This window comes from Dama dama, chromosome 5 (genome assembly GCF_033118175.1).
Source record: "Dama dama isolate Ldn47 chromosome 5, ASM3311817v1, whole genome shotgun sequence".
Classification (NCBI taxonomy): Eukaryota; Metazoa; Chordata; class Mammalia; order Artiodactyla; family Cervidae; genus Dama; species Dama dama.
Window position 1 is genome coordinate 20381634 of NC_083685.1, and position 21993 is coordinate 20403626.

A 21993-nucleotide genomic window follows, 5' to 3' on the forward strand; every position below is an offset into this window, starting at 1 on the left:
GCAAGGTGCTCCAGGAAGCAAAAAAGGCATACCTCGGCCCTGCCCTGGGGAGCAGCATCCCTGGCTGGGACACCTGGACCCTAGGAGCCACCTGGAGAGGATGGCAGTCCTAGAGTGGCCTACACAGTGTGGAGGGCCCCAGGGAAAAGCAGACCCTCTAACTCTTGCCCATCAGACCCCGGCCTGAGCTAGAGAATCCCAGGGGACCCACCTGCGTCTCCTCTCTGTCCAGCGGCCACTGGGCCTTCAGCTCGCCCAGCTTGGAGGAACCCCGAGACAGCAAGGCAGGCGATCGCGGTGCCGGTGGGGGACACAAAGAGCTGGCCTCTGCCTCCTCCCCTCCCTGAGAAAGGGCAGGAATGGGGCAGAAAGAGGGGAGAAACCCAGAACAAACTGACCTGCCGCTGAGTACCCAGAGCGGATAGTGAGCAGGGCCCAGCCACCCTGGTGGACGAGGCCCCGCCCACTCTGAACTGTGCCCTTTAAAGGTGCACCTGCCCCGCCCCCCGCCCCCCAACACCACGGGCATCCTAATACAGTCGGTTGGAAAGCTGCTCTCACTTCAGGAAAGAGAAAGGCACCACTTCCCAGGACCTCAAAGACACACAACCCACAGGGCCTCTGACCACAGCTTCCTAGGTGTGTGGCTACAAGACTCAACAACGGGGAGCCCAGGGGGACCCCCAAGTCATGACCATGCCGTGATCCCAGAGCACGCTGCCCTATCTCAGGAATCTATGATAAATCCTGCTCTACATCCATGGTGCCTTTGGGCCTCTTTGAAGAGCAAAAGCTACAGAACAAGAAAAGGGAAATTCTGTTTTCTTCTCTGGGTAAAAAGAAAAGAAACAAAAAAACTGACACAAACCCAAACTGAAAACTTCTGGGCACTATTCAGACTGACCTGCATCAGGAAATACTCATGGAATTTTTGTTGTTGTATTTGTCCACATGGCAGGTTTTCCAGGATCTTAGCTCCCCAACCAGGGATAGAACCCCAGGTCTCAGCAAGGAAGGCCATGAGTCCTAATCACTGGACCATCAGGCAACTCCCCTGATGGATTTATAAACAACAACATAACAATGTGGCGTGGGTCATGTAAGGAAACGCAATAGCATGAACTTGAAGAATCGAGGACCCCGGTTGGGACAAGAATCCTGGCCAGCCGTTAACTTGCTCTATGGTTGGCCCAAATCATGCCCTCCTTGAGCTGTACTGTGTGTGAAACGTGACAGCTGCAAGCAATGGACACCAAATCAAGACCTCTTCCAGCCTCAGTTTCCCCACCTGTAAAATGGGCACAGTAGCACTTCTGGGTGTCAAGTGAAAGACAACAGGCAGAAGCTCTCTGGGCCATGGAGGATGCTACCCAAAACATGGATGAATGAGAAAGGACGTTTTCCCTCTGGATCTCTAGCCACTGCCTCTCCCCAAATGGTCATCATTTGGCCCTGAGTTACCTCCCGGCCACTGTACTGGGCACAGGGGACTCAAAGTCAAATAAGCCCAGGTCCCTGAGCCTGCAGAGCAGCTAGGCTTGACCAGGGGATCCCCATAGTCTGGAGAAGGAAGAGTTGCCTTCTCCTTGGGCAGGAATCTCAGGATCCAGAAAAGTCCATTATGAAGCATCAACCTGTCTGGTTATGTGATGGGTGCTTTTATCAGCCTAAACTCTCCAAACACCAGTCCTGTAGCTCTCAGGCCACCAAGACAAACTCAAGTGAACCAAACATCCCAGATTTCACAAGCCCGCCTCCCTCCAGTTCACAACTGCGTCTTGAGTCTCAGGACTGCTTCCCATCGAGTCTGGGGTGGTAAGGTTTCAGGCAAATGGAAAGTCATTCTTCCTGAAAGATCAAACCCATGGATTTTTTTTTTCCCCAACACTCCTTCCACTCGCCTATTCTCTTAAGATGCTGAATTCCTCTTTTCCCCCGCTGCTGCAAAGTCAGACAGCACATTCCTCAGGAAAGAGGACAGTCAGCCAGGAAAAATAACGAGGTAAAAAGAGACAGCAATGGGTGTGATCGGTGCTCTAAACCCTGGTACCTAAGGAATGAAGGGCAGGCTGCGCTGGTCAGCTCTCATCACCACGAGCTCACAATGCTAGGTGAGTCATCGAGGCTAAGATCCGAAATAAAACCAGTGGCTCGGGAGCTCAGCTGAATACTGATGGAGGGATATGTTCCCTGCCACCCCTAGCTACTCCTGGTGGCAAAAGCTCAGGCTGCATGGCCCCCAAGTATAAAAATTAATGAGCTCCTTTCCATACTGGGTTAATGCAAATCGTGCTCTGGATCAATTAAATCGGCCACTTCAGAACTTTGCTTGGCTGTATTGGGAAACGTCACAAGCGTGGGGGGAAAAAATGAGGTCTTAAGTTACGCATGTCCATTTGACAGCTCAACAAGGGGGAGTACTTTCAGAACTCTAGAAGCTTTTGTTATTAATGGTGTTTTAGTGTTGGGTTCTTAAACACATCAAACAAATTTCCTTCAAACTGGTAGTTACTGACTGCCACAGGGAAGGCTGCAGGCCTCCCACCTCCCAGATGGCTCAACCACAATGAACGCGTGGCCTGTCAGATGCACAACACTGACGAACTAATTGAAATATGCTGCAGGAAGCCAACCCCAAATAAATGTGAAATAGCGGCTTCCTTACGCCAGAGCCCGCCTGCTGAACGGCCTCCCTGGCTGGCCATCCGTACCGACTGAGTGGTCCCCTGGCTCCGAGAGTGCTGCTTCTGTGTGGTTTTCAATGGACTTAAATATCTATTTTTTTTTTCCCATTGTGATTATCCGAGAGGGAAAAATTCTAATTGCAGAAAATGTTTGGTTTTCCTCCCTCTTATAGGAAAAAAAAAACCTGCCAATGGAAAGTTAACTCTCACAAAGTGCCCAGAAAAGCAATTATCGGGCCCTCAGGCAGGACGGAGGGGAGAAATGGACCCGTGGGCGATAAAGTGGCCTTGACCAGCCTCCAGACCTGTGGGCAGCCCTGGGCAGAGGGATGCTGGCCCCTGTTGGAACTGGGAATGGCCACCCCAACATCCGCCCTGGCCCTTCAAGGTGGGTTTCCAAGGGGCCATCAAGAGACAGCAGACGGACAGCCCATCTTCCACCCGCTTCACGCAGGGCACTGGCACCTGGTGGGCCCTCCGTGGGGCCGGACTCCTCTGCGGACCACAGCCAGGTGAGGCCAGGAGGCCACAGGGCCTGACTCGGTCCGGCAGGGCTGTAGCGGGAGACAGCTCTTGTCCTGCCTCACAGCACAGCAGATGAGTCAGCCAGGCCCTGTGGAGACCTGGGGGGGAAGTCCCTGGCTGCTAAAAGAGAAAATTCCATCCTTCAAGGGGAACCATCTCCGAAAAGGGAAATAAAGAACCTCGGAGAGAAGAAACAGCAATAACTCCTATGACCTGTGTACCAACTCTTCAAGGGGCACAAGGGACAGAACATTTTTGTAAAGGTGCCCAGGAGTAAGAAAGCCAGGATTGGAGGCGTGGGGCCCCAGAAAGCCCCATGCTGGCCCGAAATGCCTCCTTAGGAGCATCATTCCACTGGGTGACGGGCTGCCCTCAGCTCCCCCCAACAAAGATCAGTTCTGTTAGAGGTGAGGTTGCCCACATCCTCTGGTGTGCTGGAACATGGGGCCTCCTGTCTGCAGGCTGTGGAAAGGGGATATGGGCACCCTTCTGGAAGGGGTAGAGGAGGGCGAGGGGGGAAACCTACACCCTGATAGTTCTCCTTCTTCTGGCACCCAGGACGGAGCAAACACCAGAAGCTGTGCTCCCAGCCTTTAGTCTCCAAGAATTACTGAGCGTCAACGAGGAGTCCAGGTGGCACTAGTGGTATGGAATCCACCTGCCAAAGCAGGAAACTCGGCTTCGATCCCTGGGTCGGGAAGATCCCCTGGAGGAGGCACTCCAGTATTCTTGCCTGGAGAATCCCAGGGACAGAGGAGCCTGGGGTGGCAAAGAACTGAACTCAGCTGAGCACACGTGAGGAGCCCTGTTCTGGATGCTGCAGACACAACGACAAAGACAGCAGACGAGGTCTGTGCGTGGGAGTGGGAGGACTGTGGCCACGAAGAGGAAAGGCGCTCAGAACAAACGCGACAGGAGCCAAGGGGAAAGAACCACACTTGGGATCAGCCAGGGGTGGGTGCAAGTGTTGGCCGGGCCCCAGCTATTCACACAAGCTGCATCAGGTCCTTTAGCTCTCTGAGCCTGTTTCCTTTCTGTTAAATGTGGCAACAGTCCCCCCTTATCGCTCAGGAATGTTGTGTTGTGGAACTACTTTGCATAAACAGTCGGTACCCATTATTCACACACTCCGTATTTACCGCCCCTCCTATCTGGCTACAGTTTTACCTGTAACTCAGAAACTGAGGCGCGCGGTGCTTACTTGGTCTTTTGCAGACGTGCGCAGAGCAGGGAAAAACTGAGTCACCCCGCCTGCCTGAGCCCTGCAGAGGTCAAACAAGGCGGCCCCCTGTCTTTCAGTTCAAACTGTCAACAAGTATCCTTTCCATGGTCTGTTTAGTGCCATGGTTTTCACACGTCTGTGCTTTTTGTTAGCGATTTAACATGGCCCCGAGCATGAGGCTGAAGCGCTGTCTAGTGCTCAGGGCCGGGGAAAACTGTGATGTGCCTTATGGAGAAAACATGTGTGCTAGATGATCTTCGCTCAGGCATTGAGTGACAGTGCTGTTGGCTGAGTTCAATTTAATGAATCAACTGTTGTTGTTTAGTCACTAAATCGTGTTTCTTTTGCGCCCCCATGAACTATAGCCCACTGGGCTCCTCTGTCCATGGGATTTCGCGGGCAAGAATACTGGGTGCGTTGCCATTTCCTCCTCCAGGGGATCTTCCTGACCCAGGGATCGAACCCGCATCTCCTGAACTGGCTGGCAGGCGGATTCTTTTCCACTTAGCCACCAGGGAAGCCCAATGAATCAGTAACATATATTAAGTAAGAAACACACATATTGGTCAGGGGACAAACGTTGTGGCCAGAGGCTGGCAGGAACCAACCTAACTCTGAATTTCCCCAAAGAACAGAACTGCCAGAACTGGACCTGGACTGTGTGCACACGTGACCTGGAATGTATTATATTACACTTGAAGACCTTGTGCCCTGCTGGGCCATCGCCCCATGCAGCTGAAGGTTGACATGCCCACACCCATCCGGTCAGTATTACTATGGGATGGGAATCGGCCTTGGGATCCCGAAGTGCTCAGGCTTCTTTTAATAACTCTCTGTCTTTCCCCTGCACCACCAACTCCCCACACCGCCCCATAAAAGGGAAATGGGACTGAGGGGCGAGGGCTCTCGGAGGAAAAGCTTTGAGGAAGATGCCGGATTTCAGCAAAAAGAGGGTGTGAAACTGCTTTCTCTCTTTTTAAAAAAAAAAAAAAAAAAAAAAACTTTTTTTTTTTTTGTACAATGAGGACTTTTTTAAAAAAAATTATTTGGTTGTTCATGCGGCATGTGCAGCTGTGGCGTGCAGGATCTAGTTCTCTGACCAGGGATCAAACCCCGGCCCCCTGCATCGGGAGCTCGGAGTCTTAAGCCCTGGACCACCAGGGAAGTCTCGAAACTGCTTTCTCGATGCTCTTCCCCAAGGCGCTTGCTTGGGTTTGATTTGTCTGCTGCCGGAACCCTGCTTGTTGCTTAATCTGGTTTCCCTCCTCTGGCAAGGGCAGTTGTTAATATGAGTTACTGAAGCGAATGCCAGCCGTCCTCTCCAACGGAGCTCTTTCTGCCTTTGGTCAGGACAATTTCGCAGGACTTTCTCTTGGTGTTCGCCAGCCTGGAAGTGAGGAAGGCAGTACCCCTGTACCCACTTTACAGGAACAAAGGACCGATGTACAGGGCTGCTGCCTGTCGTCAACCCCAGCCAGTAACAAGAGCCTGCACTGAGCTGGGAATTAACCTGGGTTCCAGGTTTCGGGGCAGGTCCTGGGCAAGTCACTTCTCTTCTCTGGCATCACTCGTCCTTAACGGGGCGCAGTCCTCAAGGCCCCTGTGTTCCCAGAGCCTCCTGCAAGGCTGGAGAAGACCTGAAAAGGCACCATCAGTCTTGCCATTTTCTCTCTTTTTCCACAGGAACCTTTGCTGGAAGGGCCCTGGTGATAACCACAGATTTGAAACTCTAAATTCTACACACCTTTCCAGGTGCTGTGACTATCAAAACTCCACCCATTCTTCAAGGCCTCCTTCAAATCCCACCTCTTCCAGGAAGTCAACTCTGACCGCCTTACCCAGAAAGGGCGTCTCCTCCTCTGAGGAGTGCTGTTTAAGCCACAGCACGCCCCGTGTTACCCGTGGGGTGAATCTCCCTAACCACACCGTGAGTCGCAGTTTTACATTCGATGTTATTTATTGTATTCAACTCTTTGTATGTCCAGTTTTCCAGAAACCCTTTGTGATGACTTATAAAGGCAGATTTACACATATGTGTATACACGCACATAGACAGTAAAGTAGAAATTAGTATGCTGACTACGAGGGTGAGTGAATATAGTCTCTATATGAACATGTCGCGTTGTCTGTCCAGCGTCCTGGAAGCCAGGGAAGAGGAGGTGACCTGAATCAGCCAGAAACACAGTGCAGATGGAATGAGCAGAGTCCAACAGAACTGGGTAGAAACCTGCAGAGCCTTTGGGCAAGTGGGTTGACCTCTCTGTGTCTCAGCTTCTTTCTCTGGGAGAAAGGGCAAACATCACCTCACTTGCAGGGTGCATGGGGCAGCCTTGTGCACATTGTACATACAGGACACATACCAAACATGTTTCCTTCCCCATCTTCCTTCCCATGACCAGAGGAACCAACCTACTTTCCCTGCACACAGGGGAGGCAAAGCTTCTAAATTCTAAAATCAATTTTTCATACACGACTCTAGGAAGACTTGAGCAGAGAGGGAGCAATGCCCCTTGTTCATTACCCCGGGTTTTAGAGCAGATTGGACAAGGATTTGCCATGGCTGCCATGGCATACTTGATCATATCCTGGGTACCTAGTGAAAGCCTAATAAACATTGATGGAAAGCTGCAGAGAGAAGTCACTTGAAGACCACTTAGCGAGGCTTCTCTGGTGGTCCAGTGGTTAAGAATCTGCCTGTCAGTGCAGAGGACACAGGTTCGATCCCTGGTCCAGGAGGATCCCACATGCCTTGGAGCAACTAAGCCCGTATGCCACAACTACTGAGCCCATGTGCGGCAACTACTGAAGCGCGAATGCTCTAGAGCCTGTGCTCGGCAACAAGAGAGGCCACCGCAATGAGCAGCCCACAAACGGCAACTAGAGAGCAGCCCCCGCTCACCACAACTAGAAAGAAGTCCACACAGCAACGAAGACCCAGGACAGCCAAAACTAAAATAAATAATTTTTTAAACCTTCATTGTTAAAAACAAATAAAAGACCACTTGGCTACATCGGTGTCCGGTGGCAGGGGGTCCTGGTGGGCAGGTTTCGGGAGGGCTGTCTGCAAAGCTGAGAAGGGGTGGGGAAGGGGCCTGGAAGCATGTGACTGCTCACTCAGGATGGGTCACCTCTCCTGCCCATGGCTGAGGACACAGGCGTGAGATCACTGGCCTTCCACAACGGAGCACACACACCCCCACCCTCTACTCCACTGGCTTTTCCAAAAGCAGCCAGGCAGAGATCTTGAAGCACCAGAAGTTTCCGCTTCTAATCTCTACAGATGAATGGCACCGTTCTCCATGACTGGCTCTTCTCAGAGACCAAGTTGGAAAGCCTGAACAGGATGGGATGGTGAGGAGAACATCTGCCTGCTTTCATCTCGTTTATGTATTTTTTTCTTTGGCCGCACCTCACAGCTTGCAGAACATCGCCGACCAGGGATCGAACCTGAGCCCCCTGCTGTGGAAACACAGTCTTAGGCACTGGACCACCAGGGAAGTCCCCATCTGCCTGGTTTTAAAACAGGCCTCTAGGGAGGAAGGCAAAGTTGGGTCCCTGAGAGAGAGAATGTACAGTCAACTGGGACAAGGGCTCTTAGCTTCTCACCTTTATCCCACAGACCTTTTCCCTAGAGCTTCCCATGTGCCAGGCATAGGAGAGGCAGAGAAACGAGATTTAGGGCCAACCCCTGCTCCCCTAGGAGCTCAGTCTAGCGGGGAGGCACAGGATAACATTCAACTGCCATTCAACTGCCATTCTTCGTGGTAAGTTGAATTAGCATGGGGCACAAAGGTGGAGATGATGGACTCCACCTGGGAAGGCCAGTGAAGAAAAGCCTGGATTTCAGTAACAAACAGTCAAAAAGGCAGAGGATGCAGGGCCCAGATCCTGCAGGACCTCATAGAAGCAGAGGGATTTTCTTTCAGATTCCATAAGGAAGGACCAACCAAGATCAAGAGAAACCTGGTGACTTAGTTACAGACGTTATGGGAGAGCCAGGCCTGGAACCTTGAATCCCAGTGTGGTTCTCTACTGCCTCCCATGCCCGACGAGTGCGGAAGGCCAAACAGAGAAGTCCATTCCACACCCAGGGCCCAGAGATCCCACATTCTGTGCCTGGCCATCCTTATAGCAGAGCATGTACTGTCCTAGTCATTTATTTGGCAAGTCACTCGCTACAAGAAAAACAGCCCTTCCTAACTCATGGTGTTTCTCTCTGCAAAGGAAGAGGGCTGGGAGGCTCTTCTAATCACCAGAGAAGAATTTAACAGGGACAACCCAGGAGTCAGATAAGCTAGGGTCCCAGAGCTCTGCTGGGGTGGGGACTTCTACTCCATCCAGACACTAATGGTGACCATGCCCAGGATGCTGACCCAGGGCAGGATCAGGGATGAATCAAACCCCACCCTGGTCCTCCATCCTCCAGGAGCTGACAATCCAGCAGGGGAGATAAGCCAGGCACAAAAGTAACTATAAAATAAGGCAGGTGGCGATAAGAGTCACACAAAAGACCCAGATAAGGTGCAATGGGAGTTCAGAGCAGAAATGAGTCACGTTGGGGGCTTGGCCATGGGGAAGACTCAAATGAAGGGGAGCATTCCCTTCAGAAAGGAGGGAAGGGTCTAGCCTGCCACCCCAGTGGCTCCCCGGTGGGGGCTGGGGAGAGAGCTAGCAGTGGACGGAGAAAGATGCTCAAAGGAGGTCCCCTCTGAAGAACTCTGCTTCTAGAGGGGAGGCGGGGGGCAGGCCTGAGACTTTCTACCCTAGCGCATATATCAGAGGTAGGGACAGGAATGTAGGACGAGGAATCTAGAATTTACTTAGGGGGCAGCAAATGGGTTGAAAGGGGACAGAGCTAGAAGATTTGCCTTGAAATGACATTTGCCTAGCAAACACACTCTATTTACTCAGAACGTCCATCGGAGGTTTCCCTATGGAGAATTAGCTGCACATTAAGGGGGAGGGGGGACTCAAAAGTCTTTCCCTTCCCAAGTCACCCAGCAGCCCTGCAGGCCTGCCGCCCCCTACCCCATAAGAAAGGCTGAGAGAGATAGGGAGGCAGATGGCTGCTCTGACACAGAGCTGGCACCGCAGGTTTTACAACAGGAAAGAGCGACTCACGGGATGGAGATTGGCCAGATTTTTCCTCCAGCGAGGGGGACACCAGGAGCACTTCTTCCAAGTCCTGGCCCCCTCTCTCTGAGGGCCGCACCCCACGCTTAGGCCCCGGGTACCCACCCAGGCAGGCCAGGGCTGGAGGAGGCGAGAAGCGCAGAGGGCTGGACGGAGGACTGTGGCCAGCACTTCCTCCCGACCCCTCGGTCAGGAGCGCGGGCCGGCTGGGGCAGGCCCAGCACTGCACACACACCTGCCCCTGGGCCGCCGTGACACTTGTCACTGGGGGAGGGGAGCCCTGCGCGCCCCAGCCGGAACCGACGGAAATTCGGAATTAGCATTGGGCCCCCACCCCCCGAATCCGGAGGGCCAGTGCTTGGGGTGCGGGTATGGGGGTGCCCGGCTGGGGGCGGATTTCTTTCAGCCCCGGGTCCCGGCGCGCCACACCCTCCTCCCAGCGCGGGGCGGGGGGCCCGGGTCTCCCACTTTTCCCCGCGCCGACCAGGAGGGCGGGCCGGGGCCTCCGGGAGCCGCCGCCCGCCCGGCCGGTCCGGGGGTGGGGGGGGGGGTCCCCGCCCCAAGCCCGCCCGCCCTGGGGTTCGCTGCGGGCCTGAGGAGGGGGCCCAGCCGCGCCGCCTTCCGGCCGGGCCGCCGAGACACTCACCCCGCTCCGCGCGGCGCTGCTCCGTCCTCTTCGGCTGCGCTGGGCCGCCGCCGCCTCACGCGGCCCGGGAGACTCCGGCCGGGTGGCCCCGGCCCGGCCGGCTGCGCCCCGCGGCTCCACGCGCCGCCGCCGCCGCCAGCTGGCCCCGGGCGAGCGACCGGGCTCCCGCGGGCATGCTCCCCGACCGTCGGCGGGCGGGCGGCGAGCGGGCGCACGTGCGGGCCGCCTCGGGTCTGGGCGCTCGGAGCGCGGGCCGCGAGCGGGGACGGAGGCGGCGGCCGGCGGGGCGCGGGGCCGGGCGCGCCCGCGGACCGGCCTGACAGCTCTACACGGCGGCGCCGCCGTGCCCCGCGCGCCCCAGCGGCCGCTGCTGCCCGTGCGCGCCGGGCCCGCCTGGCATTCCCTCACTCGGCGGTGGGCCTGCGCCTCCGTCAGGCCGCGCGGGGAGCCGCCCGCCGCCTCCGCCCGCCCGCCCGCCGCGAGGGCCAGCCTCCGCCCGGAGAAACCCGGACAAACTTGGCCCCGCTCGGGCGCCGCGTCTGCGCTCGCCCGGGCGACCCCCGCAAAGGCCTGGAGGTCACGACCTCTTGGCCCTTTTATCTCTGTCAGCCTCACTTGCCAGGAGACACCCCCCCCCCCCACTCCCCACACTACGAGGGGAAAGGAACCAGCAGATTTACAGAAAATGAAAAAAAAGAAAAATCGAGTCCTTCGGAGTAAAATGACAGAATCAAGGGGAACGAGCTGCGGAAAACTAAGGAAGGCATTTGGAATGTGTGGGCAAACCAAAGGTAGTCAATGGAAGTCCACACCTTGACACCTGGTGCTTTTATCTGTTACCAACCTGATTTGCAGAAACAGAGGCAACCAGGAGTCCTCTCCTCAGGACACCAAATATGGTCTGCACCGAAAAATGAAAATGCTCTTTGGTCATCAGAAGGCGTGGCAGTAATAGTAGCCAGAGGGTAAGTTCTAGTCCCTGACCTCAAGAAGGAACTGGCAGAGGATCAGAAATAGCTTCATCTTGATATTCCGACAAGACTGGACACTCCAGTTGGACCAAGAGGGTACTGAGTGATATTTAAATCCTGAAGTATATATTTAGATTAAGCAAGGATGGCCTTATTTGTCAAGATTTGAAGTAACTGAATTAAACAGGGCACACCCCAAACCTAGGAGTAGTTTACTTATCACCAAGTATCACTTTCTCAGGTTGAAAGGAGCCAGGGAGAGCTTCCCCTTGGGAGGGCAAGTGTAAGGTGAAGTTAAAAGCAGCCCAAGATGAGTTCAGATCAAGTCAGTGAGAGAACAACCCAGACCAAAGGCTGTCCCATCTCCTTGGACACTGAATGGGCCAACTCCTTCCCTCCACCAAGAGGCACCCTAAGACCCACGAAACGTTTCCAGCCCGGGCTGCTGTTCTGAGTCATCATCTGTCTCCTGCACAGGCGTCCTCCTTGCCGGAGGATCTGTGGAAGCCAAACTGGGTGACAGATCCTTTCACTGCTACTTCTGCCTTGACCTTTCCTTTTTTGATAAAGGTTAAAAAAAAAAAAAAGTTTTCAAAGCATATAGATTTCTGGAGTGAGGCTCTCTGCCTGTAGGCCAGTCAGAACAGAGCCCCTGGACAGCTGCCCTTGTAACCCTGCAGTGCCTGCCCCCAGACCAGTAACTCAAAGGACTTAACACCATTAAAAACCAGAGCCTGCAACTGGCCAGCAGGAATAAATACACTGATAGCACAGATGTTTGTATCCACAAATATTTATTCAGTGCCTGTATGCAAAGAGATGGTCCCTGCTCTCGCGGAGCTTACAATTTCATCACTCCAGCATTTGACTAGATTTTAAAACTGCAACAAGGACTGGTCTTTATCTAATGTCAGCAGCACTACAGGAAGCAGATTTCTCACTGTATTGGTCATGGTTACAGTGAAATTGTGAATAAAACATTATCTTTGAAGTCTGTAGTCACAGCAATGACATGGCATATGATGTCCAGCAAATGCAAAGTTATGGCTTGATTCCTCCTATTTGAGAGGGGTCTATTGAAATAGAACACAAATCAGAAAGGGAAAGCTTAGTAACACAGGTCCTAAGAATACTGGTGTAGTTTATTATTAAACTGCCACAGAACTCTTGGCAAGGCGGGAAATTATTTCCTGCAAAATTGGTGCAGTATAATTCATTTAATCAGACCTGCAAATTTCATAACCATGTACAGTCACTTGTGATGGCTAAGTATGATTTACCTTTGATTCCTAAAGGGCTCTAGATATGTATCGATATTTATTTTCTAAGGCTTCTTAAAGACTCACAGCACAAGTGGCACATTAAAATTTACTGAAAACTGCTTTTGGGATATCTAAAAATCAAAATGACAGAAACGTCTAACTTCTCAGAATTCAAATAGCATTCAGCCAAGCACCTGGCTTTTCTGAGTTAAAAAGGGGAACAAATTCTGGTTGCTTATCAAACTCCAAAAGCAAATCATAAACTTCATGTTAACTTTCAGACATTCAGTGGCATCCTCTTCATTCTTGTGGTCCTGCTTCACAGGCCAGCAACTTTAGAAGTCTAATTATAGAACATTCAAAGGAGCAATAATTTTTATTACATTGGCAATACTTTTTTTGGCAAAACAGCTTATATCAAACAACCCCCAAATCACATTTAAGATTTGCAGGGTATCTGAACTTACTACAGAGCTCATCAATTACTCATGTGAAAAAAAAAAAAAAATCCACCAGAGGGAAGCTCATTTAAACCCCGAGAAAGCTCATTTTTTGCAAAAAGATGGAGAGAACTCTTTGACCACCTAACCTATGTCAACCAGCCCAAGGCAGTTTTTAAGTCAATTGCTAGGGACATGGTCTACTTTTCTAAGAAAGCACTGAAATCACTACTTCAAAAGCCTATTTAATAACTCAGAATGAATCTGAAATATACTACTGATTGAAAACTTAAGAGACACCAGGCACTTTGCATATAATCTCCCACAATGGAAGGAAGTGTCTTATCTTATCTCTACATGGAGGAAAGCCTGAGCAGGGTGTGACCCAGGTCTGGCTCATCTGTCCCCTGTCCAGCTCCTGCAGTCCCAGTGTGGATTAGCAGCTATATCCACTTGGCTCCTTCAGGCAGTCAAGTACATTCCTCCCTCAGGCCTTTCAGTGAAAAGGAGGAGGCAGGTCTGGATGACAGGACAGCAGTAACTCTATTTGAATTTTAAATGGCACTTCCTAGAAGTGGAAGATTCACTCAGCAAAAAAAAACCTAACTGCAGCCAGCAACTAAAGTATAGTTTACCTCCCTGGGATATATAACAGTTGCTTTTTAAGGTTGTCACCTTTCCAGCTTTTAGGCTGTTTTTAAACAGAGTAGTTGTACGTTAAGCATTACCAAAAAGAAAGAAGGTTGGAAGGATTTTCCTTGGTGTCCTTCACAGCTATGGAGAGAAAAGAATTTTTTTTTATTTCTGAAGTGACTGATACTTCCAGTTTATGACATGTCACAAATCAAATCACATTGTTTCCTGAGAGGCACAGAAGACACTTTAATGGGGCTTAAATACTGGAATATGACTATTAAGAAGAAAACTCCCTGGTAAGATATAACTAATCTCTTCTGAAAGGGCAATTTCCTATTCTTTGGAATGTAACAGACTTTACAATAAAAGCAGGGAACAATGAAACAGGCTAACAATTTTCAAGTGAGTTTTTAATGTCATGTATGGGAACATATTAAAGGGAGTATCACCGGTAAAGTCAATCCCTTTATTAAGTTTTGACACAGCTATACTGGAGATTGATTAAAATGAACGTTTTCTTCACTAGAACTAGGAGATTAAAAAGAAAGAAAAGGAAAAAAAAAAGACTAGAAAAAAATACCGGGAGCAAGGCACTTAATTCTGATGAGTAACTCATTAGCTGGAGGTCTTCAACAGGTTGCAGGAGGTGGAAGCAAAGGTTTCATTCATGGACAGGAAGGAGCAGGAGAGGCAGCTGTCAGTCGGTTCCCCTTGCTGAGAACCCCCCACAATGCTGAGCAGGGAGCCTGAGGAGGGAGCCAGGCCTGGAGTTCAGGCAGAGGAAGCTTTGGTGAAGGGTGCTCAAAGATTCTGAGATCCCTGCTCGAAGGCATACATAGACCCTAGTGGAACATTGGGTGGCTTGGCTCACCGTAACTACATGCTATTAAGAGCCACGGGGAGGAGAAAAAGCTCAAAAGTAAACCAAACTTTAAAACCTGAATCAATGGGAATCAGTGTTGAAAGTGTGCAATGAGTCTTATTTATCAACACATACTGAGCTTGAGTGGGTGCTGGGTTCTGACTGGCTACCAAAAAAGTGAGCAGCTGAGGAGCCCGGACCTTGACCAGCAGTCAGGACCTCTACCTGCCGAACTTCTGGTCAGATCACAGCCTGCTGCCTACGTGGAGTTCCTGAGAGCAGGAGGAACTGCCAAGGCAGCGGGCGGGAGCCCCCCAGCAAGGCCAATCGAGAGGCACGGAGCTCTATCTAGACACATAAGCTGCTCTGACCTCCACCTACCGTTCTCACAGCAGCCACTATGGAAGTGTTTTTCTTCCTCGGGAGGGTGGGGGGACGGGGCGGGGGCATGGTGGAGAGATGTTAAAACCGTCTTCCTGACAATCTGACAGCTGAGGCCGCGTACACTGAGGAAACTGCTCTTACAACCTCACTGGGTGGTGGCCTGTATTTCATCAAAGCTTCTTATCGTCTCATTGTCAAAGGTGGGACACAAGTTACATTCAGAAAGATGGACAGAAAGCTACAGCTCTCCAACTGACTTTTTCTGGAAAGTACTACATATATCACAAAATTAGAGATTTTCTTCTCTAGCATTTTTCTTTCTTACAAATAAGAAAGCTTAAGGGAAACAATGAAATATTCTCACTTTCAGAGCTTTCCAATATTCCATTATTTCCAACATTTCCATTATTAATGCTAATATTCACTCTAAGACATGTTTCAAACAGGAATTGCATTACCATTTTTAAAAAAACTTCAACACAGCTAAATCTAGGGTATGCTTTTTTTTTTTTTTTGCATTCAGCATGTATTACTCTATCACTGTGGAAGCTCTTCTAAAGCATTTATTTAAAAAAAAAAACTAGATCATATTCACAATGTAGAACAAGTTTATAAAATTGGTGTGCAAAGTTCATCGTAAAAGGATAACACTATGTTTAGAAACAAAGCTGCCTCCCCTGCTATACTTCTTTATTCTTGATATAAACAGGAGACGTATACTATTTAAAAATAATACTTTTTAAATAGTAAAATATACAAGAGATTCCTGAGCATAACAAAAATATCTTGAAAATATGTGGCCATCTGAAGTATAAAATAGCAAGTGTAAAGAATAGCATGATTGTAAAACTACGTTTGAAGGCTTAGAAACAGTATAAAATAGTTCGCCTTTTTTGAGTGCATAATTATACATTAGTGCAAACAAAAATGTCTCAAAATTTAATGACTACAAATCTCAAAGATTTGCAGAGGTGCGCAAAACATGGAATTTCTTTAACGTCATGCGAACAGAACCCAGCTCTCGATTAATCTTCTCCAAACGATCTTCCAAGGCTTCCTGGGTGGAAATAAAGGAAAAATCAGAATTCTACCAAGTTCACCAATTCTATAAGTACCACCAAAATGACCTCTCTTTCAGCAAATGGGCAAGTTTAAACATCAAAATTATTTTGGCTTTTATACAAATCGTCCTTTACATTATTTCATTGTAACCATTCAACCATTCAAGGTAACTGCTAAACTTTAAATATTCTCAATATGTTTGATACACTATGTGGAAATTATAGCAACAGCAACCCAGTTCTCTAGAAGGAAAGAATTATTTGACTCCGCTGAACTGAGAACAGTACAAGAGGAACCTAGAAGGTTCTTCATATATTTCCTCAGAAAAAATGGACACATCTGATTGGCGCTGTAACCCACTTATATCAGATAACTTTCTTCTGACCAAAATTTCTAGGTTTTAAAAAGGAAAAATGCTGGAGGATACCTTTCCAAGAAACAAGAGATTGTATAATGAATCAGTGTAACAACTGTTATTTTAAAATAAATACTACTACTGTTAAATAGTACCTGAAATATATATTCACCACTTTAGGTATTTTATTCAGTACTAACTCCAATGGTATCCTGAAATAAAACCTAAAAATTTTCTCTTCAACAACTTTCACTGTAAGAAATTAACAGTTCATTTTTAGAATATTCAGAAGATAGGAGAGCAAAAAGTAACAATCACTGTTCCTCTTTCCTGTTTTTTTATGTAGATAGGAACATCATTTTTAAGAAAAAAATCAAACACTTCTTTAGAATGTTTTTCAATTTAACTTCTCTTGTTATGGAATATCCTTTATGAGATCATTTTAAATTAAATATATATTCTGAAACATGTCTCTACACATACCTAGAAATATTGCCTTAGGAATCATTTCCTGAAGTAAAAACACTAGGTCCAAAAAAATGTGTAATTTTAAAGCTTTGGATACATGTCAAGCTGAATTCCAGGAAGTCTGTGACACTTTCTTCTTACTCAGTGTTGGAGGATAAGCTTTTCCCTAGCCCAGGTATCATTGTGTTTTTTTTTGTTTGTTTTACACCTGCCAATGTAAGAGCTTAAAAATGATGCATGCACACGTGTGTGTGCTCAGTTGTGTCCAAGTCTTTGCAACCCCATGGACTGTAACCCAGGAGGCTCCTCTGTCCATGGGATTCTCCAGGCAAGAATACTGGAGTGGGTTGTCATTTCCTTCTCCAGATTTTTCCCACCCAGGTATCAAACCCACAGCTCCTGTGGCTCCTGCATCGGCAAGCAGTTTCTTTACCACTGAGCCTCCTGGGAAGCCTTAAAAATTACGCTTTTGTTTAAATGTGTGTTTGGTTTTTTTTTAACTCATTAGTGAGGTAGAGCATTTTCATCTTTTTTTGCCCTTTTCACTTACGAATCCTACACAAGCATCCTCAGCCCTTTTTTGTTGTTGTTGCCCTTTGTCTTCTTACTATATTGAAACAGCTTTGGCATACATGACCAGAAACTAAGGCCCTTTAACAGTCTTATTTTAAGAGCTTGTTGGGACTTGCCTGGTGGTAAAGAATCTGCCTGCCAGTGAAGGAGACATGAGTTCAATCCCTGGTCCAAGAAGATCCCACATGCTGCAAAGCAGCTAAGCCCGTGTGCCACAACCACTGAGCCTGTGCTCTAGAGCCGGAAGCCACAGCGACTGAGCCCTCGTGCGGCAACTACTCAAGTCCGCACCCTCTAGAGCCTGTGGTCCGCAACAAGGGAAGTCACCACAAGAAGCCCACAACCACCACTAGAGAAAAGTGTGCACAGCAGCGAAGACCCAGCATAGCTAAAAATAAAAATAAATAAAATTATAAGGAGCCTGGGCCTCCCTGATAGCTCAGCTGGTAAAGAATCCAATCTCTGGGTCAGGAAGATCTGCTGGAGAAGGGATAGGCTACCCACTCCAGGATCTGTGGGCTTCCCCTGTGGCTCAGCTGGTAAAGAATCCGCCTGCAATTTGGGAGACCTGGGTTCAGTCCCTGGGTTGGGAAGATCCCCTGAAGAAGGGAAAGGCTACCCACTCCAGTATTCTGGCCTGGAGAATTCCATGGACCAGTCAATGGGGTCTCAAAAGAGTCGGACACGACTGAGTGACTTTCACTTCACTTCATAAAGAGTTTATCATCATTATGTAAACATATGTAAACATATATGGAACCAAATGTTTCAGATACATTTAGAATGAGAGAACCAACAAATTTTTCTTCTGCCTTCCCAATAAACTGTTTTATTTATTTCTGGCTGCACCTTGTGACTTGTGGGATCTGGGACCAGGACCAAACCTGTGCCGCCTGCAGGGGAATCGCAGAGTCCTAACCACTGGACCACCAGGAAATTTCTCAGTAAACTACTTAAAAATGAGTTTCATGTGTTGAGTCTTACCAACTATTGAATAAAAACTTTCAGAGCAAAAAAAAAAAAAAAAAAAAACTTTCAGAGCAACAAAGACAATGAAAGAAAATCAGAAAAAAAGAGACGTTAAAGATAATGAAGATCCCATGTGGAATCTTCCTGGACTGGGGATCGAGCTCATGTCTCCTTCACTGGCAGGCAGATTCTTTACCACTGAGCCACCAGGGAAATGCCAACAAGCTCTTAAAATAAGACTTTTAAAGGGCCTTAGTTTCTGATCATGTGTGTCAAAGCTGTTTCAATACAATAAGAAGACAAAGGGGAACAAAAAAAAAGGGCTGAGAATGCTTGTGTAGGATTCATAAGTAAAAACCTAGAAACAGACCTCTTCTTCTTTCTATGTGTCTCTCTTTCCTTCTGGTATCACAGATCAATCTGAGAATGAACTTTTCCTGACATTAAGGCACTGAAAAGCCAAAGCATGCAGTTATATGAGACACAGCACTGATGTGATGTTTAAAATGTTACAAAGAGAGATTTAAAATGTCCCATGGTTTCATGCATTTTATTGATAATTCTCTCTGAAAAGCAACTAAAAGAAAGGTACACAGGCCATTTCACCTGTACCATCTCCTGCTCAATAATGGAGTCACATCTCTCTTTTTAACCTCACATCTATTCCAGTTGCAAAGTGCCACTGTTTTACACATTTACTAAACGGAAAGAGATTCAGAAATAATTTGCAGTTTGGAAAAAACAAAACACAAAAAGAGAGACTTAATGTGAGAGCCTTAACAATGCAGAAATCTGCTAACAGACATCTTGCCATTTGCTCCCAAGTCAGTTTCTTGAAAACATGATGGCATGAATGCCTTTTTCTTGGAAGTATCAAGTAAAATCACTTTGTTCCTGAAAGCTAGCATCAAGTTATAATATACACTGTCATTACCAAACACTTCTCATAAAGGCTCAAAGTTCTGATCGACTGTTGCGGTGTGCCTAAAAACTGACATTAAAGAACCACTGTGGGGGCCGTGCGGACTTCCCTGGTGGTCCAGTGGTTAAGACTCCGCCTGCCGACGCAGGGGACATAGGTTTGATCCCTGGTCCGGGAACTAGGATCCCACATGCCTCAGGGCAACTAAACCCCTGTGCCACAACTACGGAGCCCTCGCTCTAGAGCCCACGCTCTGCAACAAGAGAAACCAGCCAAACAAGAAGCCCACGCACCACAACTAGAGAAAGCCCACACACAGCCAACAGAAACCCAGCAGAGCCATAAATAAGTAAATAAATACTTTTTTAAAATTAGAAGAAAAAAAAAAATCCTCGTGGTTAAATGGAGCACTGACTAGCATCAGGCCTCCAAAGCAGATTCAAGCTAAGACACTTCACCTGATTCAATCTCGTCTGCAGAGTGACTCGTCCTCCAGTAGAAGGCATTCGGCTTAGTGCTGCCTCGATCTGGTAACACACACAAAAAACCGTTTAAATAAAAATAGGGGAATTCTAATTACTGGCAAGGATGTTTATAGCAGAATGGAAAGAAAAGACTTCAGCCTAGTATTCTCTTGTCCATCTCAACTTCACCTGGGCTCCCTCTGACACAGTGACGACAGCTTGGTTCACATACGTTTCCAGTACAGCTTTGCATGGCATCAACAGTGACTTCCTGTGTTTGACTCAATAATTCCCTTCTGACTGTTCCTCAGACATATGTACTAAGTTCAGACAAAGATGTAAAACTTTTTTTTTGTTTTTACCTGGTCTTTTTCTTTTGTAAGTTCATCAAAAAACCGTTCCGTTTCAGCCAGGGTCCTTATCTTGGCTGTATACTCAAAATTGTTACCCTGTGGTGCTGTGGAGACAGGCTGACACTGTTCATAGCTAACTGACTTGTTCTTCTCCCAGGCTGGTCTCATGGAGACTTTCTTCGCTCCATTTGGCAACGGTTCGGGGGAAGAGCTATGATTAACATGGATGTCAGTGGCTTTTTCTGAGTATTTTTTTTCTGCCAGAGAGAAAAGAAATTTCTTCTTTATCAACTCTTCTCAGAGAGTATGTACATACTAAATATGCTACCCAACTTCACCTTCTGGAAATGGCTGCTGCACAGTCAAAAAAACGTAATGAAAAGAAAATATGTAATCAATCATATACACTCAGCTTTTTCTCCTCAGAATTCTAAAAACCTTTCCCTCGTCTGACAATCTTCACATCTACCCTAAATAAACATATGCAAACTTTCTGTAAACTTGAAGCAAAAAAAGTTTAAAAAATAAGCAGCACATTTAGTGGACATATATCAACATTATAGTTAGCACTTTACGGGCCTGCCCAACCAATTTCACATCTATTATTTTTTATAACTTTATTTCAAATGGAAAGTACAATTGAGAAAAAGGAAAAAACATCCAAAGCCTAAGTTGTATATAAGTCATAGAATATAAAAAACTGAACAGTATGGCCCTGGTAATTAAACATTAACATCCCCGACCTCAGTTTCCCAACTTTCCAATGAGGATAATACTTACAAACAATATGAGCGTCAAAAATGCTTATTTTTAGAGGCCCTTGGGTAAAAAAAGATTTAAATGCAGGCTATAATGACATCTAGAGCCTTGAAACCAGAAACTCACAAAATGAATGACTAAAACCATAATTAATAATTTTTTAGGAAAAGATACCTTCCGAGTCATCCAGAGGAAGAAACTGGAGTTGTTTCCTTGGATTGGAACGTTGTACAGTAGACACAGGAACAGTATCTAAATCATCCAAAAGTATATCAAATCTATTGAATGAAGCAAGTTACTTGTGAGAAAAAAATGTTAACTGATGTTCCCTATTCTCCACTAGACAGATGAGCTGGCATCCAAGTTAACTCACATATTTACATATTTTTTAATAGAGAAAGGTGGTCATATATTTTTTAAAACTTAAATTTAAATAATATTTTCTAACACAAAATTATATTTACATACTGGCAACTTAAAGCATTTACTGATACATAATCTCATCTGATCTTTGTAACAGCCATATGAAATAAGCAGGTAGGCATTATTATCCCTGTTTTATAGAAGAGGAAACTGAGGTTCAATGTGCTTCATTAATTTTCCCCAACAGCCTGACTGAGCTGGGCCACCAGCTCTCGTGTCTTAGGAGTCAGTGGTCATCTCCCACCACAGCACACACTGCAGACCACACTTCAGAGAGAATAAGCTTCTCAGGAGCACAGGTAAACTGATGTTTAGTGCCAGGGCCATACCAGAACAGCCCACTTTTGCGTACAAATGGCCCCCAGTTGTCCTTATACCTTAAACCTTTTTAGGAAATCAAAGAATTACTCTATATCCAAAAGCTGGAAGGGGTTCTAAGGCATATTTAAATTTTATATTAGCCAGTTTACATGGTTAAACACTGTTTTCATGTATTATAGTACTTTTTTATTTTTAATAGGGCATTTATTTAAATGATTTAAATCCACAGAATCCCCACTGACAACTGAAAAATTAGTGATAGCTAGACGTAAAAGTTGACATTAAAAAAAAAAAAATCAATTCTATACATATTTTATTCTACCGTTTTAGAGAACTTACCGAATCGGGCTGCTTTCGTTTTTGCTAAGTAGATGACTAAATCCTGGGGACAAGTTTTCTTTAGGGGATCGCTTTGGACTATACGCCACGGTCACTGGTGTTAACATAATCTCTCTTTTTGCTACAGAGGAAAATGAAGAGGGGACAGTCTTTTCCTTCTATGTATGGGCTATGTTGGCAGAACATAGAAAAGTACTGAAAGAAAAACTAACTTTAAAAA

General features: G+C 47.3%; 2 protein-coding genes across 18 annotated transcripts in view; both read right to left on the reverse strand.

The window, feature by feature from the left end:
• Positions 1-11104, reverse strand: part of PITPNM2 (phosphatidylinositol transfer protein membrane associated 2) — a 157466-nt gene extending 146362 nt beyond the window's left edge. Inside the window, exon 1 of one of the 11 annotated variants that reach the window (XM_061142021.1) lies at positions 11055-11104. The gene's annotated coding sequence lies outside the window, so the exon portion shown is untranslated. Of the gene's footprint in view, positions 1-211; positions 269-398; positions 416-9552; positions 9853-10210; positions 10316-11054 lie in introns of those variants that run through there. The other 10 variants (XM_061142034.1, XM_061142029.1, XM_061142024.1 and 7 more) reach the window with 10 other exon arrangements.
• Positions 11105-13914: 2810 nt separating this feature from the next.
• The window catches only part of MPHOSPH9 (M-phase phosphoprotein 9), a 53867-nt gene continuing 45788 nt past the window's right edge, over positions 13915-21993 (reverse strand). For 6 of the 7 annotated variants that reach the window (XM_061142046.1, XM_061142045.1, XM_061142047.1 and 3 more), the window contains 5 exons: positions 21774-21894; positions 20865-20968; positions 19941-20188; positions 19573-19641; positions 13915-15822 (listed from right to left, as the gene is read on the reverse strand). In XM_061142046.1, the coding sequence (XP_060998029.1) occupies positions 15721-15822; positions 19573-19641; positions 19941-20188; positions 20865-20968; positions 21774-21894 (644 nt within the window). In that variant the 3' untranslated portion in view covers positions 13915-15720. Of the gene's footprint in view, positions 15823-19572; positions 19642-19940; positions 20189-20864; positions 20969-21773; positions 21895-21993 lie in introns of those variants that run through there. The other variant, XM_061142050.1, reaches the window with a different exon arrangement.